We start from the raw sequence: 27,985 nt of genomic DNA, 5'->3' as shown, positions 1-27,985 counted from the left end.
GAGGAAGGTCCTTCCCAGTGTCCTGACTTCCTTTGAGAAACAAGAAGCCAGTGGTGGCCTAGGGCTTGAGAAATCTGGTGAACATTTAGATGGGCCCTTGAGGGTGAATCGGAGAAGGCACCCCACTCCATCACTCTTGCTTGGAAAATCCCATGGACAGAGGAGCCTGGTAGGCTGCAGTCCATGGGGTCGCTAGGAGTCGGACACGACTGAGCAACTTCACTTTGACTTTTCACTTTCATGCATTGGAGAAGGAAATGGCAACCCACTCCAGTGTTCTTGCCTGGAGAATCCCAGGGACGGAGGAGCCTAGTGGGCTGCCATCTATGGGGTCGCACAGAGTCGGACACGACGGAAGTGACTTAGCAGCAGTAGCAGTTAACAGTTGAGGGTGAATGAGAGGAAACTGATTATGGATATGAGAAAGACTTTCATCAGTTTTGGTGACTCTGAGGAAGGAGATGAGTTTATATCTCATAAGTAGGGGCTGGTACCAATTAACAAGGCTATATGATTTTTTCCAACTTCTCTCAGCGGTTCTGACATTGAAAGTGAACCCAGAAGAAAGAGTGATCCCAGGTTAGGTATTGAAAAGGTAGGTAGGTAACTTGAAAGTCCAGGGGTAGAGAGTGACATCACCACAATAGTGGAGTGGGAAGCTTTAGAGATTGGTCCCTCCACCACAGCAACTGCTAATTAGGAAAGATTGGAACAAGCTCTTTCACAACTCTGCAACCTGACTCTTCCTGATATTAACTTGCAGACTGCTGGGATGAAGGTGGAGACCCCTGTCCTTGGGGAAGAGACGGCATGTGCCACCAGCTCCATTCTTCAGCCCTACTGCATATGTGGGGAAGGCACCCCACCTTCCAGGACTGAGGACAGGTGCCAGGGCAGGTCATGGGAATCTTGTCCCACAAAGATTTGGGGCTCCTAGTTGCTCTAGTGATAAAGAACCTGCCTGCCAGTGCAGGAGACATAAGAGACACAGGTTCGATCCCTGGGTCAGGAAGATCCCCTGGAGGAGGGCTTGGCAACCCTCTCCAGTATTCTTGCCTGGAAAAATGCCTTGGATGGAGAAGCCTGGTGGGCTAGAACCTAATGAATAGAGTGAAGTAAGTCAGAAAGAGAAAAACAAATATCATATATTTTTATGATTAAAAATTAAATTAATTAAAAACTAATGCCTACATATGGTGTCTAGAAAACTGGTACTGATGAACCTACTTGCAGGGCAGGAATAGAAACACAGATGTAGAGAACAGATGTGTGGACACAGTGGGGGAAGCAGGTGGGAAAAATTGAGAGTAGCGTTGGCGCATATGCATACCATCATGTGTGAAATAGCTAGTGGGAAGCTGCCGTATAGCACAGGGAGCTCAGATCAGTGCTTTGTGACAACCTAGAGGGGTGGGATGGGGGGCTAGATGGGAGGGAGGCTCTAGAGAGAGGAGATACGTGTATACTTACGGCTCATTCACATTGTTGTACAGCAGAAACCAACACAACATTGTAAACCAATTATCCTCCAATTAAAACTGAACTTCAAAAAATTGGGCCTATATACTCTGGTGGATTTTGCAATGCCCTGCAGAACTGGCACAGATGCTTACCTAGGCTCTGGCCCTCTCAGCTACAGTAGCTTCCTTTGGCACATCTCTTGGAAGATTTTAAAGGGCCAGTACCTTTTTTGGGATTTGGGGGCCTCACACTTTAGAAAATGTGTGTCAGGACACTAGCTGATCACATAGGAAAGATAACAGAAGCTTCAGAAACATCAGTGACCACATATAACAAGGAGTACACAGGTTGCAAAACCAGTTTGGAAAAGTCACAAACTGATAGCTGCAGCTCTCAGGTAAGAAAGAATTGACAGTAACCGAGGAGTGGCAATGAAAATTTAAAGTATCTCACTGAGGGACCTCAGTGGTCCGGTAGTTAAGAATCTGCCTGCCAAAGCAGGGGACGTGGATTCTATCTCTGGTTGGGGAATTAAGATCCCACATGCCTCAGGGCAACTAAGCCTGAGTGCCGCAACTACTGAGCCCACGTGCAGCAAGGAAAGATCTGTATGATTCGGTGAAGACCCCACATGCTGCAATTAAGACCAACACAGCCAAATAAACACATACATAACTAAATAAACTTAAAAAATATAAAAAGAGAAGAATGTCACTGACCTGAGTTAAAAACTAGTTGATATAAGCAATGTTGGATATCTTTTACAAACTGAAATTATATATGAAGGTATAAAATTACACATTACAAACAGTATAAAACCATACAGTTCAGAATTCGTGCCTTTTCTTAAAACCACTTTCAACTCCCTTACTTGCTCTGCCTTTCCTGTAAACAGCCCTTCTGTATTCAGCCTCACAAGTTACTAAAGCAAGATGTGTTTTTACATATTAAACTGACAAAAAAATCAGTGTGGGTGAGATTATGGCAAATTTGTTTCACTCATGCATTGTTGTCGTATTCTACAATATATTCGTGCTTCAGTTCAGTTCAGTTCAGTCGCTCAGTCGCGTCCAACTCTTTGCGACCCCATGAATCGCAGCACACCAGGGCTCCTTGTCTGTCACCAACTCCCGGAGTTCACCCAGATTCATGTCCATCGAGTCAGTGATGCCATCCAGCCATCTCATCCTCTGTCGTCCCCTTCTCCTCCTGCCCCCAATCCCTCCCAGCATCAGAGTCTTTTCCAATGAGTCAACTCTTCGCATGAGGTGGCCAAAGTATTGGAGTTTCAGCTTTAGCATCAGCCCTTCCAAAGAACATCCAGGAATGATCTCCTTTAGAATGGACTGGTTGGATTTCCTTGCAGTCCAAGGGACTCTCAAGAGTCTTCTCCAACACCACAGTTCAGAAGCATCCATTCTTCAGTGCTCAGCTTTCTTCACAGTCCAACTTTCACATCCATACATGACCACTGGAAAAACCATGGCCTTGACTAGACGGACCTTTGTTGGCAGAGTAATATCTCTGCTTTTGAATGTGCTATCTAGGTTGGTCATAACTTTCCTTCCAAAGAGTAAGCGTCTTTTAATTTCATGGCTGCAGTCACCATCTGCAGTGATTTTGGAGCCCCCAAAAATAAAGTCTGATACTGTTTCCACTGTTTCCCCATCTATTTCCCATGAAGTGATGGGACCAGATGCCATGATCTTCGTTTTCTGAATGTTGAGCTTTAAGCCAACTTTTTCGCTCTCCTCTTTCACTTTCATCAAGAGGCTCTTTAGTTCCTCTTCACTTTCTGCCATAAGGGTGGTGTCATCTGCATATCTGAGGTGACTGATATTTCTCCTGGCAATCTTGATTCCAGCCTGTGCTTCTTCCAGCCCGGCATTTCCCATGATGTACTCTGCATAGAAGTTAAATAAGCAGGATGACAATATACAGCCTTGACGGACTCCTTTTCCTATTTGGAACCAGTCTGTTGTTCCATGTCCAGTTCTAACTGTTGCTTCCTGACCTGCATATAGGTTTCTCAAGATGCCAGTCAGGTGGTCTGGTATTGCCATCTCTTTCAGAATTTTCCACAGTTTTTTGTGATCCACACAGTCAAAGGCTTTGGCATAGTCAATAAAGCATATTCATGCTGCTTAATATCAGATACTTATCAAGGAAAACTGATGCTCTACACTCCTCCATGCACCACCTGGTAAGGACACCCTAACTGAGAAGGCATTTGACTGTGTGGCATCAAAATTTATTAGAACAATCACCATGCAGTACTGATTACAAGATCAAATATAGCAAGTTTTGCCACATTTAAGGAGCTGGAAAATTGTCTTACTCTTTGATTCAGTAATCTCACACATAAAAGTGGGAGAGATTTGGGGGAATAGCCCAATAAAAGCAACAGTAGTGCCTTGCAGTCACTTTTGGAAATAGGGTTATTGCAAATGTAGTTATTTAATTACGATGAGGTCATAATGCAGTAGAGTAACTCTTCATCAAATGTGACCAATTTCCTCATGAGATGCAGACACAGGGACACCACCATGTGAAGAAGGAGGATAGGAGTGATGTGGCTATGAGCCAGGGGACGTCAGAGATTGCTGCAAACCCCCGGATCCCTAGATTGGGAAGGTCCCCTGGAGAAGGGAGTGGCTACCCACTCCAGTATTCTGGCCTGGAAAATTCCATGGACAGAGGATTCTGGTGGGCTGCAGTCCATGGGGTCGGAAAGAGTCTACCGTGACTGAGTGACTATTGCACGCTACCGGAAACTCGGGGTAGATGAGGGCAGACTCTTACGGCTTCCAGAGGGAGCATGGCCCTACTGACACCGTAACTTTGGACTTCTAGCCTCCAGAACTGGGAGACGATACACTGCTATTCTTTTAGCCACCCCTGTTTGTGATACTTTGTTATGGCAATGCATAGAAACTAGGGAGCCATGACCAGGCAATGGGGAAAGAAGAGTCTTTTCAACCAAGGATACTGAGAAAACTGGACGTCCACATGCAAAAGAATGAAGTGAGACCCTTACCATATTCCAAATATAAAAGTTAAGTCAAGGGGCTTCCCTGGTGGCCCTCTGGTTGGGACTTGGCACTCCCACTCTGGGGGGCACAAATTCAGTGTCTGGTTGGGAACTAGAATCCCGTATGCCATGCAGCCAAAAAATTTTTAAAAATAAAAATTCGTTAAAGAAAAGGAAACTAAAAATGGATCAATAAATACATTTAAAATACAAATCTATAAAACTCTTACAAGGAAATGTAGAGGAAATCTTCATCACTGTGGATTTATTATGATTTCGTAAATGACTTCAAAAGCACAGCTAACAAATGAAAAAAATAGATAAGTTGAACTTTAAAAACTTTTTTAAAGTTGAAAATTAAAAACTTTTGTGCCTCAAAGAATGCTGTTAAAATGTTTTTATCTGTTTATGATGAGTAATTTAAAAAATTTTTCTTAACTATTAGAATTCTCCAAAACAGAAACAGGATTACCTTAATTTAATCCAAAATAATAAGAAATAAAGTTGTCTTGAAATTATTTTGGCATAGTGTATAATTTGCAATTTTAAAATGTGTCTGAAAAGTTTATAGCCATTGATATCTTAAATTTGATTTCTGAAAACTGACTGAAACACATAATATGAAAGGTGTGTGTCTTGCTGTGTTTGGCTTCTAATTTCATTTAAGACTGAGGACTAAAACAAATGGAGAATCACTTTTCTGATTGGTAGTGGTAATATGGTGACCATTTGGATCATTCAGGGAAAGAAGTAGTCTGTTCATGATGTAGGTGAATGCTGTGATCCCATTAATAAAAGTGAAAACCAGAAAGGAAAAAAAAAAAAAAGGATACTTTGAGTGAAAACTCACAAAATGGTAGAAAATATTGCAAATTGTACATTTGATAAAGGATTAATATCCAGAAAATATATATAACTCCTATAGCTCAACCATACCACCAAAACCTAGACCCAGTTATGAATTTATAAATGGTTAAAGATTTGAATAATATTCAAATGGTCAATAAGAACATGAAAAATTCTTGTTGGGGAAATGCAAATCAAAACCACAGTGAGGTACCACTTCACACCCCACAAGATGGCAATAAGTTTTTAAATGTAAAATAACAAGTGTTGGTAAGGATGGAAAAATTGGAACTCTTATATAGTGGTTGTTGAAATGTCAAATGGTGCAGCCATTGTGGAAAACTGTCTGGCAGTTCCTCAGAAACTAAACATAGAATTACCATATGACCCAGCAATTCTAATCCTCGACATGTACGCAAGGAATTGAAAACAGGGACTCAAACAGATACCTTACAGCAGTGTTTATAGCAGCATTATTCACAGTAGCGAGAAGGTGGAAATAGCCCAGGTGTTGGAGATAGTGGCTATGTTAACATTAATGCCACACTGTATTGTGCACTTAAAAATGGTTAAAATAGTAAACTTTATGTTATGTATATTTTACCACAATTTAAAAAAGAATTGATAGAGAGCATGTGAAGGCAAGTTGTTAAACTGATTTGTTGTTGTTCAGCTGCTAAGTCGTGTCCGACTCTTCTCTGTCCAACTCTTTGTGACACTATGGACGGTAGCCAGCAGGCTCCTCTGTCCATGGAATTTTCCAGGCAAAAATACTGGAGTGGGTTGCCATTTGCTCCTCTAGGGATCTTCCCGACCCAGGGATCGAACCGCATCTCCTGTGTCTCCCGCATTGGCAGGTGGATTCTTTACCCCTGAGCCACGTGGGAAGCCCCAGTAAAGTGGAAGAACATGTAAATAAGCCCAGTAGGAAAGTAAACCTAGATGGGGTTCTCAGGAAGAAAAGGGAATGTTTGAAGGATTAAAGGAAGGGAAGGTATTTAGGGAGTAAGACTGAGAGAACTGAAATAATATCGGGTTGGCCAAAAAGTTGGCCATTCAGGTTTGTCCATAAAATGGTGCAGAAAAACCCAAGCAAACATTTTGGCCAATCCAGTAGCAAGACATGCCTACCAATATATTACAAAGTTAAGTTTTTTGGGGGGTGGTAGTTAATTTGCTTTATTTATTTATTATTTTAACAAGTTGGAATTGCAATATATGTAATGTTTTTAATCCTGATTTTTTTCCTTTCGTATTATACTGTGAGAATTTTCCTCTCATTAAGCAATTTTGTATTTTCAGTTGAAGTATACTTGATTTACAATGTGTCAGGTTTATAACAAAGTGATAGAATACCAGTGGTAGAATGTTTCCAGGTGGTAAAGTTGAGGATGTGACCCTGGGTGAGGACTGCTAAAGAAGCATTGGAAATGTCAGTCTTGGGAATTGAACGTGGTCTGGTGGCCCAGATGGTAAAGAGTTTGCCTGCAATGCGGGAGACCTGGGTTCAATCCCTGGGGCGGGAAGATCCCTTGGAGAAGCAAATTGCAACCCACTCCAGTGTTCTTGCCTGGAGAATTCCATGGACAGAGGAGCCTGGTGGGCTACAGTCCATGGGATTGCAAAGAGTTGGACATGACTGAGGGACTAACATTTTCACTTTTCACTTTCACAGTCACGCAAGGGTAATGTTTCCTCCTGGAGGAAACACAGCAGGCCAGCCAGGGCTGGATGCTGGAGCTGAGTGGATGACAGTGATTGATTTGCAGGAGCCTCAAAGGAAAAAGTATTAATTTCTACTATATTTCTTAGGGTTATACTGTCATTGTAGTGTTGACCCAGTTTGTTGAATTTATTTATTTATTTTTTTGGACAAATTTTGGGAAACCGAGTAGGTTGCCAGTGGCTAACCAGTCCTAAAGTTGAGAAGCACAAAATAGGATAAGGCTACATTTCAGCACTCCTGTAGGTACAGTTTTTACCTGATTGTGTATTACCAAGATAAGTACAATGAAAGGAAAAAGCATTGGCTTCTTTATCTTGCTTTTAAAGTTGTATCAGCATCTTTAAAGATGTTTCATCAGTTTTGCTTTGTTTTTGGAAGTGCCCAGGTTGTCATGCTTCAAAAAGGATAGCTTTTTGGATAGAATCTGATTGAACATTTTATGCTATGTATCACATAATTGTTACAGAGTGTGCTCAATTTGTCAAATCAGAAAGAAGAAACATTTACAGAGCCCCACCTAATTAAATCATATGTTGAAACTACAGTTTGGCCTCTAAATTTGTTTTCTCTTGTGGCGGCAGATCTTTTATATAGTGTTGTCACTGATTTATAATGAGTCTCAAAATACTGTTTCCATCTTTCTTAGGAAAACGGGAAAGCATTTCCACAACTTCATTAGTTGGCAAGACCTAAGAGCTACTGAACTTGTAAAATCTTGGAATAGTTCTCTTTTAATGAAGGTAATGTTTTTCTTATGTTCTGTGATTTGGATGTTACTGTTTTTCCTGTATATATTCTTTAGCTGTATGCTGAATTATATAATCTACTGATGATGTTTTAGGACATTAAGAAGAGAGTACACACTGCACACTCCCCATACTAGTGAAATTTAAAAGGAGTCACCCAGAAGTATGTGTGGTGGGTTGAAGTGCTTAACAGCTACTCTTCATGAAGTCCTGAGGAGGTTTGGGGTGGGCCAGAGGTTCATAAGTTACTGAGAATTCATTTTTATTCCTGGAGAAATAGAAAAAATACCGACTATGTCCAGAATAGGTACAGACCATGTCCAGATTTTATCATCTGGACATAGTTATAAAAGTGGAGAATGGATATTGAGGTAGATAACTAGCTGACTACCTGACTGCCACAATCTTTCAGCATGATGCCTGGCATGTGGAAAGGCAGTGACAAGGCTGGTGACGACAGGGGCAGCAGTTGCGATATATCATTCAGAAGTGTGAGATTACTGAGTCAAAGAGGAAGGCAATTTTCCAGCTCCTCAATGTGGTGATACCTGCAATATTTGGTCTTATAATCAAGACCAAATATTATTACATTATATTATACTAAATATTAATTATAAGACTAACTATGCAATATTGATTATTTTAATGCTTCTAATACCACATAGTTAAATGCTTTCTCAGCTAGGTTGCCCCTCCCAGGTAACGGATAGGGGAGTGTCTGGAACATCAGGTTTCCTTGATAAGTGTTTGAAGACATTAATTTTATATGAAAAGCAAGTCCAAATATTGAGTTGGCCAAAAAGTTTGTTTGGCTTTTTCATAACATCATGTGGGAAAACCAAACCAACTTTTTGGCCAACCCAACATGTTATAAATATGACAATAATACAAGAATGAAGCATATCTGCTATAATCTCACCCACACTGATTTTTTTTGTTAGTTTAATATATAAAAATGTATTTTCCCTTAATAGCTTGTGAAGCTGAATATCAGAGATGCTGTTTACAGAAAGACGGAGCAAGGGTGTTGAAAGGAGTTATAAGGAAATGTTGTAAACTTTGGTATACTTTAAAATTGTACTGTTTATAATCTGTAGTGTTATAGTTTAACATATAATTTTAGTTTTTAATCAGTCAATTCATTAGACATTCCATTCCTTAAGATGGCTTCCCTTGTGGCTCAGACGGTAAAGTGTCTGCCTACAATGCAGGAGACCGGAGTTTGATCCCTGGGTCAGGAAGTTCACCTGGAGAAGGAAATGGCAACTCACTCCAGTATTCTTGCCTGAAAAATCCCATGGACAGAGGAGCCTGGTAGGCTACAGTCCATGGGGTCACAAAGAGTCAGACACGACTGAGCAACTTCACTTCACTTAAGTTGGTCACTAAAGTGTTTAAAATGTTTATGCCTTTGGAAATAAATTGTGAAAACATTTCTTTCTGTAGAATAAGCCCCAAATCTCAAGTCATGACATAAAATTGGCATCAGGCACAAAACTGAACATTTAAAGGACTTTGGCTACTTGATACCGAACATGTCTATGATGTAACTTTGGGCCTCTCCTAGCAGAGAAATGCATACAAACAGATTCTTAAGAGTTTAGCACACAAAATTGCAGAGCTGGTCCTGCTGAAGGAACCCTACCCTGTAACTGTCCTTTTCCAGATGCTTGTGGTGACAGCAGTGATGGAGGTTCTTGGAAATGTTTAGTGAGGATGTGCCAGAGCTGGCACCGAGGTCGTGAGTTTAGCCACCACTGCCCCCAGGCAGAGTGATGGAGAAATTGAGGCACGATGGCCATCTCCTGGCACCATGTCTCCTCCAGGCACCCACGCTTCTTCTCACTGTTGTCCTGATTCGTGCCTAATGGCTGCTAAGGTTCTTCTTTGCTTTTAGCCTAACTTATCATAGTTTGACCCTGACCTCTTTCCTGACCCCGCTCTCCCTGAAGCTGCTAAGGGTTAGGCTCCAGCTTTGCCAGCCCTCAAGCCCTTTCTCACCTTAAAGCCCTCATACCTGCAAGGGACCCCCTCCAGCATCATGGCTGGACTCTTCTCATCCTTCAGGGCCCAGCTCACCATCCCCTCCTCTGTGGGAGCCCTTCTCTGCCATCTTATTTATAGCAGCATCTCCGCCTCCAATCCAGTCTTTATTACTGTCCTTTCTCTCACAATAGTCATCAAACTTCAAAGATCTAACACACATTTCTTAATTGAAGTTTTAATTGAGACAATTGTAGATTCACATGCAGTTGTAAGAAATAATACAGAGATCCCTTATATGTTTTGCAGTTTCTCTCAAGTGGTAACATTTCACAAAACTATAGCATAGTGTTAAACCAGAATATCGACATTAATATATTCCTTAGATCTTATTCAGATTTTTCCAGCTTTACTCTTACTCATCTCTGTTTATAGGTGTATGTGTTTTAGTTTCTGTAGTTTTTTCCGTATGTTCATTTACCTGGCACCACAGTCAAGGCACTGAATACTTTCATCACTACAAGGATCCCTCATGCTGCTTTTTTCTAACCACATCTGCCCCTCTCCTGCGTTCCTCCCCACTCTCTCCCGTCCTTAGCTCGTTGCAACCACTAATCTGTCCTTCATTACAAATTTTTCTCATTTCAAAAACATGAGACATGTGGCATCGTGCAGCATAACCTTTTTTAATGTGGGTCGTTTTTCGTTTTTCGCTTAGTATAATTCCCTGGAGAACACAAGTTGTTACATGTATCAGTACTCCTTTCTGCTTTATTGCCAAATTTTTTTCACGTGCCACCTGTTGAGGGACATCTGTGCTAGAGTCAGTTTGGAGCTGTTACCGATAAACCTGTTATGAACATTTGTTTACAGGATTTTATGCGAGCATAAGTTTTTGTTTCTCTGAGGTAAGTACCCCAAGAGGATGACTGCTAGAATATAGGGTAATTGTGTGTTTTGTTTATAAGAAAATAAATGCTGTACTTTTTTTTCAAAGTGGTTGTACCATTTACATTTCCACCAGCAGTGTATGAGTTATAAGATGTATATGTTTTCTAATTTTGAAAAGAATGATTTTTAAAGTGAAAGTCGCTCAGTAGTGTCTGACTCTTTGCTACCCCACAGACTATACAGTCCATGAGACTCTCCAGACCAGAATTCTAGAGCGGGTAGCTTTTCCCTTCTCCAGGGGATCTTCCCAACCCAGGGGATCGAACCCAGGTCTCCTGCATTGCGGGTGGATTCTTTACTAGCTGAGCCCCAAGGGAAGCCCAGGAATACTGGAGTGGGTAGCCTATCCCTTCTCCAGGGGATCTTACCAACCCAGGAATTGAACTGGGGTCTCCCGAATTGCAGGCAGATTCTTTACAACTGAGCTATCAGGGAAGCCTGAAGAGTTTTAAACAGGATGCGTTTTTAATCATCAGGGATTTTTTTTTGTCATTTTAACCATGAATTATATCTTAGCATTATATCACAATGTAACTTATAGCATTTTTTCTTTTTTAGTAGTATATTCAATAGGGGTTCATTTTAGAACCATTTTATTCTTGGATGATCTCATTTATTGATTGGATTACTTATTTACCTGTCTCTTCCTGCTAGAATGTAAATTTCGAGGAGACGGGGATTCTGCCTGTTTGCTCTATTTTCTCAGGGCCTTAGCACTGTTCTTGGGACTTGAAAGGCACTCAATAAATAGTTGTTAAGTACATGAACAAAAATGTTCATTGTTTGTATGTTGATTAAAAGTGCAGGTGTTAGAAGTCTTAATATTTTTGTGTGCCACCAAAGTATCTACATTTTAACAGAAGATCCCTGAAGGATCCCAAATCTAAGTTTTTATAGAGAAAAATCTAGTTGCTTGTGGAGGAAGAACTTCAGTTTGAAGCATTTCTTAACATATAACACATCAGAAAGAGGATAATTAAATACTTTTTAAAAAGTCTTATATTTAATAAGTAATGTAAAGTGCAGAAGGTTGGAGTGCGGAAGGTCGGAGTCCTGAATAGGATGAAAAGGAGGGTACAACTTCTGGTTAGAAGATGAATAAGGTCTGGGAATCTAACGTGTAATATGATGACTGTAGTTAATAATTCTATGTTGTATAACTGAAATTTGCTAAGAGAGTAGAACTTAAATGCTCTCACCAAAAAGAAAGAAAAGGTGAAAAAAGTTGAAGTCTGTTGTTCAAAAAAAAAAATGAGGAACAAAACTGGAATGACAGAACTGAGTCTACACATTTATTGATTGATGCCTTATGCCAAAAATGAAAGAAAAATAAATTTGCATTTCTATTTTAAATAAACCAAAATCTTTCAATTTGGTTGATAAATAAATTATCTATAATTGAATTTTTTGTGAAACATCAGTTTCAGAAGTTGAATCATCCATCTGCATCCTTGCCATTAGGTAGCAGGATACATGTTTATTTTGTTGTTTTGGGGTTTTTTTTTTAGTATGTTTTACAAACCTTAAGGCTCAATGCTAGTTTTTTGTATAAGGCTTTTTTTTTCCAATTAAAGATTTTGCATACTAAGAAATAAACTTAAAACTGTATATTAAAAAAAAGCCTGTATATTTAATCTTCAATCATTAGATAAATATAAATAGTATTAAATAAAATAATTCATCCCAAATTTTAAACACTTAATCTGTAGGGAAACTTCCCTTCTGGGTTAATACTAAGTTGATTAAAAATATATTTCTAATAGAAAAATAGCCTTCTCCCTTGACTCTCTTGCTTTACTTCCCTAGTTAAAAATAGGTAAAGAGGTAGAAAATAGTTATTTTTAAAAGGTTTTTGTAAGTACTTGAACCTCTAGTGTTCTAAAGAAATTCATAGTAGGTGTGTCACATTTCATATTTTAGACTGCAAATTGTCCTCTTAGGGTGCTTTGCTTGATTTCCTTATGTGCTGAGGACACTATATAAGGAGTTAAAGAAGTTGTTTGCTGTTGAGTTTGTTTGCATATGTACAGAATTGATATAGAAACATCAAAGGCCATTAAACACATTTTCCTAAAATATCTTTTTTTTAAAACAAATAGCTCATACACGGTTCCTGCCGAGTACTGCACTTTTTCACCAGAAGTAAACAGTTTCTAGCGGCCAGTTTGTTCACTTTCACAACTCAGCATGTTTCTTTGAGATTGGCCTGGATTTTGCAGAACCTGACTGAGGTAAGAAAAGATTATATGTGTGTGTGTTTGAGGGATGAAAAAAAATGGAAGGAATAAGGATATTAATTTGATTATTTAAGGGAAAATTGTGTCTACCACATTGGGATGGAAGACAAGGAATCTTTACTCAATATTTCTTTAAACCATTTTTATGGTGAATCATGTCACATATAGAAAAGTAAATGAACCAAAATGTACCTACCACTCAGTGATACTTTGGGGAGCAAACATCTGTTTAACACTACTTGAATCAAGAAGTAGAACACGGTGGCACTGTGTGTTACATTTTCTTTCCATTTTTGTAATTTACATGTTTATTCCTCAGCACCACACTTAGGTTTCTTTGCTGGAATATTTTTGAACTTTGTAAATGGAATCATACAGTGTTTATTCTTTTGTATCTGACTCCTTTTGCTTAGCATTATATTTGTGAAATATACCATTGTGTGTAAATTAATTTTCTTACATTCTCATTGCTATTTAGTGTTCAGCATATGGTTTTACCATGGAGTGTGTATCCATTCTGTTCATGTACATTTGCTTTATTTCCAGTCTGGGGCCATTATGGATAATGCTGTGTATTTCTATTGCTATAAATGTATTTCTATTGTATCTATACATGGGAATGGAATTTTTTAGGGCATAAAGGTGTATATATATATTTTCACCTTTAGTGGATAATATCAAACGTTTTTCCAGTTTTTGGCAATTTACACACTCCTCAGCAGTGAATGAGAGAGCTTATAATTTCATTTACCATCATAATTGATATTATCAGTCTTTAATTTTAGCCATTTTGGTGGGTAGGTGGTGATATTTCATTGTGATTTTAGACTAGATTAAAAAATGAAATCAAACTGTATGCTATCTTACAGGAGACATACTTTAGACCAAAAAAACCGATTGGTTAAGATTAAATGGGGAGTTCCCTTGGGATCTAGAGGGAGAGTTCTGGGCTTTCACTTCTGGGGTCCAGGTTCAGTCCCTGATCAGCATGCCCCTCCCAAAAAGAGAAAATGCAAAAGACTAGTAAATGAGTCAAAATGACACTTAAATAAAAGAGTAAATGGAGGGAATCTACTATTCAGAACAGACTCACAGACATACAGAAGACGGTCTTGTGATTGCCAGAGGGGAGAGGGAGTTGTTGAGGGAATGATTGAGAGTCTGAGATCAGCTGGTGCCAATTAGAATATATAGGATGACAAGGACTTACTCTGTAGCACACAGAGCTACAATCAATATTCTGTGATAAACTGTAATGGAAAAAATATGAAAAAGAATATATATACATATACATAATTAAATCATTCTGCTGTACAGCAGAAATTTATACAACAATGTGAATCAACTATACCTCAGTGAAATATTTTTTTAAAAAGTCAGTGGATCAATTCATGTTGATGTATGGCAAAACCAATACAATATTGTAAAGTAATTAGCCTCCAATTAAAATAAATAAATTAAATTTTAAAAAAAGTCAATGGATAGAAAAGATGTCCATGCAAACAGCAACCATAAGCTAAGTGACTATGCTGCTACTGCTGCTGCTGCTGCTAAGTCGCTTCAGTTGTGTCCAACTCTGTCTGACCCCATAGACGGCAGCCCACCAGGCTCCCCCATCCCTGGGATTCTCCAGGCAAGAACACTGGAGTGGGTAATATTAGATAAAACAGACTTTAAAAACAAACAAAAGTTTTACTAAAGATAAAAAAGAGCATTTTATAATAATAAGTCAATCCATCAGAAATACACAACAATTACAAACTTGAATGCACCTAATAGCAGTGTTCTAAAATACAGGAAACAAAAATTGGCAGAACCAAAAGTGAAAATAAAAAATTCATCAGTGGTAGTCGGAGATGTCAGTATCCCACTTCAATAATTGGTAGAACAGCTGGAGAGAAGATCAATAAGGAAACAGAAAGCTTGAACAATAGCATAAACTATACACCTAATAGACTTTTATAGAAAACTAATAACAACAAGATATACATCCTTCTTAAGTGTGTATGGAAGCTTCTCCAGGATAGACTATATTCTACACCATAATACAGTCTCAATACATTTAAAAGGGCTGAAATTATACAAAGTATTTCTATGACTACAAAGGAATGAAATTTGAAATAAGTAATAGAAAGTTGGGAAGTTCAAAACCATGTGGAAATTAAACAAAGCAATTTAAATAATAGGTTAAAAAAAGAAATCTCAAGAGAAATTAGAACATATTTTGAGATGAATGAAAATGAATGAAAACATAGTATACCAAAATGTGATGTAGCAAGAATAGTTTTTACAAGGAAGTATAGATTAAGACTGTATTACATAGAGAGACTATGTTAAAGGAAATCTAATATTCTATCTTAAGATACTGGAAAAAAAAAAAAAAAAGAGCAAACTAAACCCAGACAAGCAGAAGGAAAGTAATAAAGACTAGAGGGAAAACTGTTGAAATAAAGAATAGAAAAACAGTTGGAAAAATCAACAGAATCGAAAGTGGGTTTGAAAAGATTAGCTAGACTGACAAAGAAAAAGAAAGAACAGAAGATCCAGATAACTAAAATTATGAATGAAAAAGTTAATATTAATTCCAGCTTCACTGAAGTTAAAAGCATTAGACAATACTATGAACAAGCATATGCCAGCAAATTAGATAACTTAAATAAAAGGGGAAATTTCTTAGAAATGCACTACTACCCAGACGGACTCAAGAAGATATATGCAAGCTGAATAAATCATTTGTCCATTAAGAAATTAGTACATTTTAATTTTAGAGGAGTTTTAGGTTTACAGAAACCTTGAGCAGAAAGTAGAGTTTCCATATTCCCCCAATACAGTTTTCCTATTATTAATATGCTGCATTTGTTACAATTGATTAATCAATAGTGACACATTATTATAAAGTATTATTAATGTGATATATCTACAATTACAGTATCATTCACAGTGGGTTCACTGTGCAGATTTTATATGAACATAAATTTTCACCTCATTTGGGTAAATACCTAGGTATGCAATTGCTGGATGATAAGATAAGAGTATGTTTTAAATTTGTTAAGAAACTGCCAAATTGTCTTCCAAAGTGGTTCAACCATTTTGCATTCATCCCAATGTTAAATGGGAGTTACTTCATATCCTTGCTAACATTTGATGTCAGTACTTTGGATTTTAGCTATTCTAATAGTTGTGAGGTTGTGAAGTGGAGAAGGAAATGGCAACCCACTCCACTGTTCTTTCCTGGAGAATCCCATGACAGAGGAATCTGGTGGGCTACAGTCCATGGGCTTCCCTGGTGGCAGAGATGGTAAAGCATCTGCCTGCAATGTGGGAGACCTGGGTTCAGTCCCTGGGTTGGGAAGATCCCCTGGAGAAGGAAATGGCAACCCACTCCAGCACTCTTGCTGGAGAATTCCACGGACAGAGGAGCCTGGTAGGCTATAATCCATGGGGTAGCAAAGAGTCGGACACGACTGAGAGAATTCACTTTCACAGTCTGTGGGGTCGCAAAGGATTGGACACGACTGAGTGACTAACACAGTTGTGAAGTAGTATCTCATTGGTTTAATTTATAATTTCCTAATAACATGTGATACAGAAATATGACTCTACTTTTATTTCTTATACTTTATGTTGATAAGGACCTGCAGGATATATATTGACTAGAAAGGATGACTGCAAAGATCCTTTTCTCATCCTGATCTTGAAACAGAAGCTTTCAACATTTCACCATTTAGGATGAATCTATGATAGGTTTTCTTTAGATATTCTTAATCAAATTTAAGGAAATACTCTCCTTTTCCTGTTTGCTAAGGTATTTTGTAATGTATGGATGTTGATTTATCAAGCACATTTTCTGCACTTATCTCAGTGTGACAACCTGCCTGGGCCTCATGCGTGCATGCATGCTAAGTTGCTTCAGTTGTATCCGACCATGTGCGACCCCGTGGACCATAGGCTGCCAGGCTCCTCTGTCCATGGGATTCTCCAGGCAAGAATACTGAAGTGGGTTGCCATTCCCTTCTCCAAGGGATCTTCCCAACCCAGGGCTTGAACTCCTGTCTCTTACATCTCCTGGATTGGCAGACGGGTCCTTTACCACTGGTGCCACCTGGGAAGCTTGGGCCTTGTAGGAAGTTTTAAATTCATTGCTTGATATCTTGTTGATTTGGAAAACTAATAATATCAACTATTATCTTCAAGTATAAATTTCTGCTCCATTCTCCTGAAAATCTGCTTACATGTATGTTAGATCTTTTGACTAAATCCTTTTTGACTCCCACATTTTATTACATATTTTCCATTCTTTGGTCTCTATGGACCTTATTTTGGGTATTTTTATCTAACCTGTCTTCCAACTCTTTTATTATCTCTTTTCTTTTTCTAATACACTGTTATTAAAACCCAACCATTTAGTTCTTAGTTTTTTAGTTTTAGAATTTCTTTCCACCCCCATGCCCCAAGTCAGCGTGTTACTTTAAAAGTCCGTGGCTAGTATTTGTAACTCCTATGGATTGTCTCTCCTTCCCACCCTCAGCAGCCACCCCCGCCACAATGTTCTCTTGTTTCCTCATATGCCTGATTACTTTGTTGTTATTCAGTCACTAAGTCATGTCTGACTCCTTGTGATGCCATGGGCCACAGTACACCAGGCTTCCCTGTCCTCCACCATCTCCCAGAGTTTGCTCAAACTCATGTCCATTGAGTAGGTGACGCCATCCAACTATCTCAGCCTCTGTTGCCCCTTTTCCTCCTGCCTTCAGTCTTTCCCAGCATCAGGGTCTTTTCCAGTGAATCAGCTCTTCGCATCAGGTGGCCAAAGTATTGGAGCTTTAGCTTCAGCATCAGTCCTTCTGATGAATATCAGGGTTGATTTCCTAAAGATTGACTGGTTTGATTGCAAGGTGACAATATACAGCCTTGACATACTCCTTTCCCAATTTTAAAGCAGTCCATTGTTTCATATCTGGTTCTAACTGTTGCTTCTTGACCTGCACACCGGTTTCTCAGGAAGCAGATAAGGTGGTCTGGTATTCTCTTCTCTTTAAGAATTTTCCACAGTTTGTTGTGATCCACACAGTCAAAGGCTTTAGCGTAGTCATGAAGCATAAGTATATGTTTTTCTGGAATTCTCTTGCATTTTCTGTGATCCAGTGGATGTTGGCAATTTGATCTCTGGTTCCTCTGACTTTTCTAAATCCAGCTTGATTGAAATGATTCAAAGCTGAGATGGAGTTCCTGTAAGAAACTTTTAGTTTATCCCTACTCCTACAGTAGAGTCATTTGGAGTCTTAACCCAATGTGAAGAGGATTGCTCTTGGTCTTCCTGCTTTAGGAAGCCCTGATACTACTCTGTCCCTCTCTAACCTCATGAGGACCTACTGCCTATCAGAGGGGCTGGCCCTGAAGTAGTTTTTAAATGAACAGGTGAGTTTACTACCTGGTGGGCATTGTTGCTAATCGCTGAAATACAGATTAACCTTTGGGGAGTTGCCTGTTGGTCCAGTGGTTAAGACTGCACTCCCAATGCCAGGGGCATGGATTCAGTCCTGGTCAGGGAACTAGAATCACGACACATGGCATGGCAAAAAAGAAAGATGCAGATGAACCTTCATCTAATTTGAAACAAGTTATAGAATCACAATTTCTAAATTCAGAAAGTTTCAAATATCATTATTTTACTCTAAGTACTCCATATTTAGGGTTTGCCCGCTGGCTCAGCAGTAAAGAATCCGCCTGCAGTGGAGGAGTCACAGGAGATACAGGTTCAGTCACTGAGTCTGGAAGATCCCCTGGAGGAGGGCATGGCAACCCACTCCATATTCTTGCCTGGAGAATCCCATGGACAGAAGAACCTGGGGGGCTACAGTCCAAGGGATTGCAAAGAGTTGGACGTGACTGAAGCAGCTTAGCATGCATGTACACATTCCATATTTAAGTGGTATAACCCCTGACTCTTCAAAATACTTGTTATAAGAGATCTACAGGTGACTTCTCTTTTTAAAACTTATCCCATTCATCTTCTTTCATTGATCCCTGCTACTATTAAAATATAATTCATTCTTTATGTTCATTTGCTGTTTTTTTACCTCATTTATTTAGCAAGTTTTTTTTTTTTAACATCTGTTATTTGAAAGAGATTTTCCTAGGTGTTGGAGTTATAAATGTAATCTAGTTCCTGCTCTTAAGGAGCTTAGGGAATGAATGGTATTGTGAGATAATAACTGTACGGAAGATGTCCTTGGATGCTGGGTTGGGCATATCCAGGAAACGCTAGTCTTAAAGGACAAATAAGAGTTGGAGAGATGACCAAGTAGGATTTGGGGAATTGTTTTCCAGTAAGTTGACGATATCTTTACAAGCTTGGCAGTTTCTCTGTTAGCTAGTTTAAGGAGGTTTTGATTCTTTTTTTGCTTTGGCAGATTTCTTTTGTGATGTGCCAAGTAAGTAATATTTTAGGCTTTCAGAGGTCATGAGGATTCCCTCGCAACTAATCCACCACTGTAGCATGAGCGTGGCTGTGCTCTCTGTGTTCGGTAAAACTTTAAGGAAATGAAAAGTTGAATTTCATGTTTCATGTATTACAAAGTATTCTTTTTGTTATTTTAACCATTATAAAATTACAAAAGCATTCTTAACTTGTGATATAGAAACAGGCGACTGTTTTGATTTGACCTTTGAGCTTTATTGTGCTACATCCCATTTTAGACTTTCTGTATTTAGACATATTTGTATATGTAAACTAAAAAATAGATACACTTTTTCTTCATCACAAAAGTAAGCATGCTAGGTGTAAAACAAGCCTTTCGTACTCTATAGTAATTGCTTAGAATTGTTGAGGGTAAGTTCTAGAAATTATTTCTCTATATATTAATTTTTATAAAAAATGGGTTGATACTGTGTTTAGTGATTGGCACTTGATCATGCACTTAATAATTTATCCTTTTTGAACTGATCGTGTGCTGTTGTGTTTTCAAGGTGCGAAAGGCAACGCAAGAAGAAAATTGCTGCTTTGGGACTGTCGATACCTGGTTGTTACATAAGCTCACAAAAGGTAAAGGTGATTTGATAGATCTGCTCAGGCAACTGGAATTTGACCAATAGAAATCATTCATCTTAAAGAAGTGAAAGTTTTAAACTTTTTCCCCCATATCCCAGACATCCTGTTTTTTCTGGGACCCTAATAACTTCCTGTTATAGTAAAGCTAGATTAATTTCAGATATTTTCTAAGACAAGAGTGATTTTTAAATTGTGATGACACCTCAAACGTAAGACTGAAAATAGTCTTATGTTTGAGAGTGTAAGACTTGAGTTCAATACTGAATCTGCTTCTTTGCAACTATACCTAGAGTATATATAGCTGTAGGTAATCACATTGCTTCTCTGGGCCCCTTTCCTCATCTTTAAACTGGGAATCATGATCTGACAATGTGCCTAAAAACATTAAACAGGAAATTGCTTTGGAGACTTTGCACTGGAAATGCACATTTTGAATGAACTTAAGAGCAGGCAAGGTTGAGACTGATAAGGATATGGGTGTAGATTGACACTACCTGATAATAATAGATCATTTCCAATGTAAATTTAGGTTCTGAATTTGCCACAGATTTTTCAAATGCCAGCACAACTGGACTTTTTGACCCATATGAGGTAAAGTTTTTTCCCCTTCTTTTTGAATCACCAATTTTTATGTAATTTAGCTAGGATTTTGATGACATATTTTTATGCCCAGATGTGTTGGAGCAAGATCGTTACCTCCCTGCTTTCAATCCCGCTCTCTCTCCTGCCTCCTGTGAAGGATACAAGGTAATAATGAAAATCAGATATAGAAACCAGCAAAATTGTCCCTGAATTCACCTCGCCTTTGTGGGGAAAATTATTTTATCACTATTACACCTCTAAGGTGCTTGTATGTTCATGATGTAACTTTTTGGGCTATGTTAAATTTTAGAATTAATATTTCTAGAGCTATAACTTACTTTTTAATCAATTTTATTTGAAGCCACAATTTTGGATCAGTGGATGAAGAGATATTTGGTGTGCCTATACCAATAGTGGCCTTGGTAAGTAGAAAATTTGAGGATTTTTCCTTGTATAGTATAAACTAAATGAATATCTGTGAATGGTTAGGTTTAGTTTAAGAAACACAAACGTCCTTGCAGAATAGAGTGTGTTTTTTCTTTTTAAGTTAAAGGGCCCTGAATATAATCAGAAGGATTCTCTGTTTTCTGGAAAGGGGACCAATGGGCTAGTGTCCTATCAAGGAAATTCTTTATAACTTTTTCTGACTTCTCTATATGTTGTTTTCCAGAAAGGTACTATGTTAAATTTTTAGAAAATGTTGTATTCTGAGTAATATGTGGTTTACATTTGATATTCTGAGACAGGAAGCAGTGATAGGGCCAAGGCTTAATTTATATTAATATAATGAGAAACTGTGAGAGGGAAATTAAAATAAAAAAGACAAATATTTGCATTTTATTTTTATTATTTTTTAAAGTATATCTACATTTTATAAAATCCTTTGGGTCTACTGAGACAGTAAAGAATCTGTGGATGAGTGCAAAATCAGCTGTTTCTGGTTTTTGAGGTTTCTTTGTTTCCTTTTAGTAATTAGTTACTTAATTTGGCTGTGCCAGGTATTGGTTGATACACACAGGATCTTTAGCTATGGCATGTGAACTCTTATTTGCAACATGTAGGATCTAGTTTCCTGATTAGGGATCAAACCCAGGACCCCTGTATTGCCAGCACAGAGTCTCAGCCACTGGACCACCAGAAATACCCCTGAGGTTTCTTTCTTGACTATAGAAACTCAGGCCTTGCTTTGAATTTCCTGTAACAGCTCTAGAACATCTGACCCTAGATAGACAATCACTCCAGTAGGTGGCGGAGTCAAGTGAGAGGAGGGGAGTTTAATTCTCAAGTTACAAATTCCTGGAGAAGATCAGTCTTATTCAACTCGGAGTAGGCTCAGGTTTAGATTAAGGTATGGCTAAAAAACTTACTGATTAGTGAGAAAGAATTCTTCAGGTGAGTTTTGGTTCTTAAAATATTGCAGTGTGTATATATATATATATATATATAAAATATATTTACATGTAGTTACATTAGCAAAATGTTATAGGGAGTTCCCTGGTAGTCTGATAGGATTTGACACTTTCGCTGTCGTGGCTGGAGTTCAGTTCCCGATCGGGGGACTGAGATCCCACAAGCCATGTGCTGTGGCCAGAAATAAAAGTTATAATTTTTCTTTTTAACAAAAATGTATGGTTGGGAAATACATGGTTTTAACCTACATCTACTTATTCACCTATGCTACTTCTTAAAAGGGAAATTGGTGTGGTCTGTTATTTTGACTGATGAGTGAAGGTGCTTGCAAGTTGCAAATGACCAGCCTTAGCTGTTTTTTTCTGCACAATTTTATTCTGACTTTTGTTATTAAGATTATTCTTATGATTCTTCAAAGTGGTCAAGTAGTGAAGTGAAGTTGCTCAGTCGTGTTCAACTCTTTGCGACCTCATGGACTATAGCCTATCAGGCTCTTCCGTCCATGGGATTTTCCAGGCAAGAGTGCTGGAATGGATTGCCATTTCCTTCTCCAGGAGACCTTCCCGACCCGGGAATCGAACCCGGGTCTCCCGCATTACAGGCAGACGCTTTACCATGGGAGCCATCAGGGAAGCCCAGATTGCCCACTAAAAATTCCTGAGACATGTTAGTTTTCCACATAATGTTATAGTCCTAGAGAGACTCCTGTTATATAATTGTTACTATGTTCTCACCAGGGAGTTTGTTTAAAGGAAAAAGACAAAAAAGGAAAGAAAATATTGAACCATGAGACTACAGTGAGTAAGACAGTGGGATACAGTGAAATGGAACACTGCTAAAGGTATAAAGACCTTAGATTGGTTTGTCTTTGGCAGGTCGCTGACCAGCAATCAGCCATGTTTGGAGAATGCTGCTTTCAGACAGGAGATGTGAAGTTAACCATGGGAACTGGGACGTTTTTGGATATTAATACTGGAAGTAACCCTCAACAGAGTGTTGGAGGTAAGGATTTAGAATTTATCCTATTTGTTAATGAAATATCATTTTTTTTCACTCACTTAACTATTGTGACACTACTTTCCTATTTTATATTAAGGATATTCTCTAATATTTTTCATTATTCTTCTTAGAGATAGTCAATACCTACTTGCTTTTATTCTTTTAATTAAAAACACTAAAAAATAACCAGGATTCTATGGAAAAATTCAGAAAGATTAGGATATTTTGGTCAGCTTTTCAAAGATTTACCTTTAACACTTGTTATATTTATTTAAATCATCTTTCTAGGTCTCTAAAATTTCTTTCATGTGTTGGGATTTATTCTTTTTGTGAATATTTTTGGGGTTGGTACGTCTCAACTAGGGATGCATGTGTATTCAGGGTTTCATTCTAATTTATTTTTTTTGGCTCACAGTATGGCATGTGGGATGTTATTAATAGTTCCCTGACCAGGGATGGAACCCCTAGCCCTTGTGGTGAAAGTATGGGGTCTTAACCACTGGACCACCAGGGAGTGTGTTAGTTACTCAGTCATGTCTGACTCTCTGTGACCCTATGGACTGTAGCCCACTAGGCTCTTCAGAAGTCCATGGAATTCTTTAGGCAAGAATACTGGAGTAGGAAGTCCTGTATATTTAGAATTTTAATAACAACTGCTAAGAATTTGTTCTCCCTAATCGAAGAAATCCTGGAATGCAGAATCCAAGAAATTTAGATTGTGTAACTACACTCGGAAGCGCTTGGGGCTTTTAGTCTGAGCCCTGGTCCTTTAACATGGTTACTTAGAGGTGGATTTTAAAATCTTATCCCTGTCTTTCATCCTCCCTACTGTTCTTCATTTTCCCTTAATTGGGAAAATGAAAGCTAGAAAAATGATCTTTATAAAAATTAAGTGAAAAAAAAAAGGAAAATGATCATTGTTTCTATTTAGAAACCTTATTTAGAAACTGCAGATAAATGCAATAACATGGTTAGTTCTCTAACAAACAAATCTTGTAATAACCATTACTTTCTCAATTAAAATATTGTTTTTGTGTTTCTAGAGACATAGATATGCTTATAGCTAATAAAAGGTAATATTTATTGTTCATATTCTATGCCAGGCATTAATTATTTTTCTGTATTAACTCAGTTTATTCTCACAGGAGCTCTCTGAGGTAGGCTATTTTGCAGTCAAGGAAACTGAAGCTAAGAAGTTAGAAACTTGTAAAACCACACCTAGAAAATGAGACAGGGCTGGGATTTGAACTCAGGCAGTCTGACTCCACAGGCATGTTGCTAGTTTTTGAGATAATCAGATTGTTCCACTGCAGACACCTCTGTAATGAATTCACTCTTTATTATGTGACTTATATTGTTTCTTTGTTTTTAAGGCTTTTATCCATTAATTGGGTGGAAGATCGGCCAAGAAGTGGTGTGCTTAGCTGAAGGCAATGCGGGAGACACAGGCACTGCCATAGAGTGGGCTCAACAGTTAGGTAAGTTATCTTCTAAATGGCTTTCATTGATAGGCCAGCCCTAACTCAAGATAACCACATGATCTAATCAGCAGGGAATGAATGGATTGTTTGAATGAAACTCAAAATAAAATGACACATGCTAGAAGAAAATATGGGCCTCCCTGATGGCTCAAATGGTAAAGAATCTGCCTGCAATGCAGGAGACCCAGGTTTGATTCCTGGGTTGGGAAGATCACCTGGAGAAAGAAATGGCTTCCTGCTCTAACATTCTTGTCTGGAGAATTCCATGGATAGAGCCACTATTTTGTGATGCATTCATTGTCTGTCATCTTTGTTCTTCACTGTCTAGTTGGTCTGTGACTGTGTCTAATCAAAATTCTGAGTCTGCAAAGTTGGACTTAAGTGATCTCTAGAAACCTCCTCTCCCAGTTGTGACCTGTCCTGGCTTTTCCTCGAGAGCCCTCCTTTTATTCTCCTTCCATCCACTTAAAATATGCTCCTGTTTTTCACTGGCTGCTCAGAAGTCTTTGATTTCTTTGTTTAGAATAGTTTAAATTGCCTTTATAATATTCTGTGTCAAGAATAGTGTCATGTATGAGAGAAAACCTACTATGGAGGAGCTATGCAATGTCATACGTAAGAGTATGGCCCTGGTTCCGTCAGCCTCTTTCATTTTTATTTTATTTTATATTGGAGTATACTGGTGGCTCAGTTGGTAAAGAATCCCCTTGCCAGTGCAGGAGATGTAGGTTCGATCCCTGGGTTGGGAAGATCCCCTGGAGAAGGAAATGGCAACCTACTCCAGTATTCTTGCCTGGGTAATTCCATGGACAGAGGAGCCTGGCGGGATTGAAGTATAGTTGATTTACACTGTTGTGCCAATCTCTGGGCTAGTCACAGCAAAGTGACTTCATTTTACATATATATACATTCTTTTTTTAATATTCTTTTCCATTATGGTTTATCTCAGGAGATTGGATATAGTTCCCTGCGCTGTATAGTAGGACCTTGTTGTTTATCCATTCTAAATGTAATAGTTTACATCTACCAACTCCAAATTCCCAGCCTTCTCTCTCTTTTCCCCTGTTCCCTCTTGGCAACCACAAGTCTGATCTTTATGTCCACACCACAATCTAAATTTAGAATTTTTTTGTTCTCCCTAAAAGAAACCCCCATAGCCATTGGTGGTGATTCCCCATTTCACACCCCACCTCCCATCCCTAAGCTACTGTTAATCTACTTTCTGTGTCAATAGATTTGTGTATTCTGGAAATTTCATATGGATGGAATCACACAATATGTGGTCTGTTATAACTGGCTTCTTTCACTCACCCATATTTTAGCATGTATCATTGTTCATTTCTTTTTATTGCTGAATAATTTTCCATTATATGCATGTGCCATAGTTTATCTACTCAGCAGTTGATGGGCATCCAGGTTGTTTCTACTTTTGGGCTATTGTGAACAATGAACAGCCTGTATATTACATAACCATATTTAATACATGCAGTATGTAATGCTATATACCTAAGTATTAACAATAGCTATCTCTGATGATTAAATTTTGAGAAGGTCTGGCTTTTTGCTTTGCTGATTTGAACTAAGCTGATTTTGTTTAAAGACAAAAATGGTTCTGTTGGCAGAAAACATACAATCTGGAGGAAAATACCAATCTCTGCTTCCTCCTTTCTTTCTTTCTCTTTCTCTGTAAACCTGAACCGTCATTATAAGCTTAAGATATTTGCTACCAAAAAGCAAATGTTTACTTGAAAAGTTTTTATCACATAAAATCTCTTCTTTAAATGTACTACTTTCAATTTTTGGACATGTGTTTTTAAGTTAATTCAGAATTATCAGAAATAGAAAATATGGGAAATTCTCTGGAGGTCCAGTAGTCAAGCCTCTGTACCTGTACTGCCAAGGGTGAGGGGTCATTTCCCTGTTAGGGAAGTAAGATCCCACAGGCTGCACAGTGTGACCAAAAAAACAAGCAAAAAGAAATAGAAAATATAGGTTATATATCAATATTTTTTCTTTCTTAATTTTTCCTTTTATTAATTTTGCTCCTTCCTAAAAGATGCAAAGGAAAAGCAGAATGACTTCACATTCCTCATTAAAAAAAAAAAAAAATCATTCCCTAGTTCCTTATGACAGCATGTGCACATTGCCAGTGGAAATCACTTCCACTGCTTTGCTGGCTTGAGGCTCAGTCACTGTGACTCTCAAGTGATGAAACTATTTTCTGGGAGATGGAGCTAAATGGCCTTGACCTAGAAAAGTGATGTGTTTCCAGTGGAGGCATAAGGAGCTCCCCCAAAGGCCAGTCCTGTCTCGCAGGAAACAAGAAAACATTGGTCTGATTGAAGAGATAGAGAATTCAGAGTTGAATTATTTACTTTAAAATTTTTGTTATTAACAGAACTGCACAGTGGTATTTATTAAATTACTGGTATATACACGTCTGAAATTCATGCAAAAAGTTGACCTTTATTTTAATATATCTCTTTCTATCCTGAGAATTCACTGTAATATCTGTGAATTAATAACTGAATTATATTAATTATTATTTGCAATTAATAATTAGATAAACTTAATTATATTATATTATAATATAACTATATAAAACAATTATATAATTATTAATTACAATTAATTAATTAATTTAGAAAAAATAACTGAATTGTATTCAGGAGAAACACAGTGTATCAGAGCCTAAGTAACCTGGTCGTTTCCTTGGGGATGTGTATTCTGAGCCTTTACGTCTCTGTGTGATGTTCTTGGTTTGTTCCACTCTGAATGGTGGCTTCCTTCTACCCCTCTTCTGGGTTGAACACTTCAGGCTTAGGTGTAAAAGCTCTTCTAAACCAGTTCCATCTTCATTTTTAACATTTATTTTCTTAGTCTTTTTACATAGGCCAGTTCTCTCTCACTTCTCCCCCTTACTCCCTATGTCAACTGCCCCATGTGAGTCCCTGTGGGATCCTCTCTTTTTCCTTTTCCTCTGGTCCATCTCTGTTCCCCTTCACTCTTTGTTCTATTTTGGCATCTCAATCTTAGAAATATGTTTACGTCTTCCAGCTTTTATTCACTTAACAAGTAACTGAGTGCTAAGTACAAGCCAGGAGCTCCATGCTAGGAGACACTAGGAGGAAGACAGACACTTCCTGCCTTCATGAAGGTCATAGTCTAGCAGGGAAGATGTATATTAAATGAATAATTGGAAAAAAAAAAAAAAACCAACCGAAAAAACTGTTAAATACCAGGAAGGAGTATAAATAGAACCAATGAGCCTTTTATAAAGGGAGGGCTTTGTCTGGTATGGGGACCCAGAAGGCTTCTTTAAAGAAGTGATATTTCAGCTGAGCCCTGAAGGAGAAACAAGAGTGATTGGACAGATGAGGGAGGCAGCTGGTCAAGGAGCAGCCCAAGCAGAGAAGACCAGTGAAGAAGGCCCTGAGGAGAGAGGGGCATGGGCCATTTAAGGAACTGAAAGAATGCAATG

General features: G+C 38.3%; 1 protein-coding gene across 2 annotated transcripts in view; it reads left to right on the top strand.

Moving 5' to 3' along the window:
* Positions 1–27,985, top strand: part of GK5 (glycerol kinase 5) — a 77,486-nt gene that overhangs the window by 28,567 nt on the left and 20,934 nt on the right. For both annotated transcript variants that reach the window (XM_040234075.1, XM_040234083.1), the window contains 8 exons: positions 7,711–7,804; positions 12,844–12,975; positions 19,951–20,026; positions 20,562–20,623; positions 20,706–20,779; positions 20,976–21,036; positions 22,900–23,026; positions 24,397–24,501. In XM_040234075.1, coding sequence (XP_040090009.1) covers positions 7,711–7,804; positions 12,844–12,975; positions 19,951–20,026; positions 20,562–20,623; positions 20,706–20,779; positions 20,976–21,036; positions 22,900–23,026; positions 24,397–24,501 — 731 coding nt within the window. The remainder of the gene's footprint in view (positions 1–7,710; positions 7,805–12,843; positions 12,976–19,950; positions 20,027–20,561; positions 20,624–20,705; positions 20,780–20,975; positions 21,037–22,899; positions 23,027–24,396; positions 24,502–27,985) is intronic.

Source organism: Oryx dammah, unplaced genomic scaffold (genome assembly GCF_014754425.2).
Source record: "Oryx dammah isolate SB20612 unplaced genomic scaffold, SCBI_Odam_1.1 HiC_scaffold_2, whole genome shotgun sequence".
Classification (NCBI taxonomy): Eukaryota; Metazoa; Chordata; class Mammalia; order Artiodactyla; family Bovidae; genus Oryx; species Oryx dammah.
The sequence above is the reverse complement of the archived record's forward strand: the minus strand, read 5'-3'. Positions and strand labels throughout refer to the sequence as shown.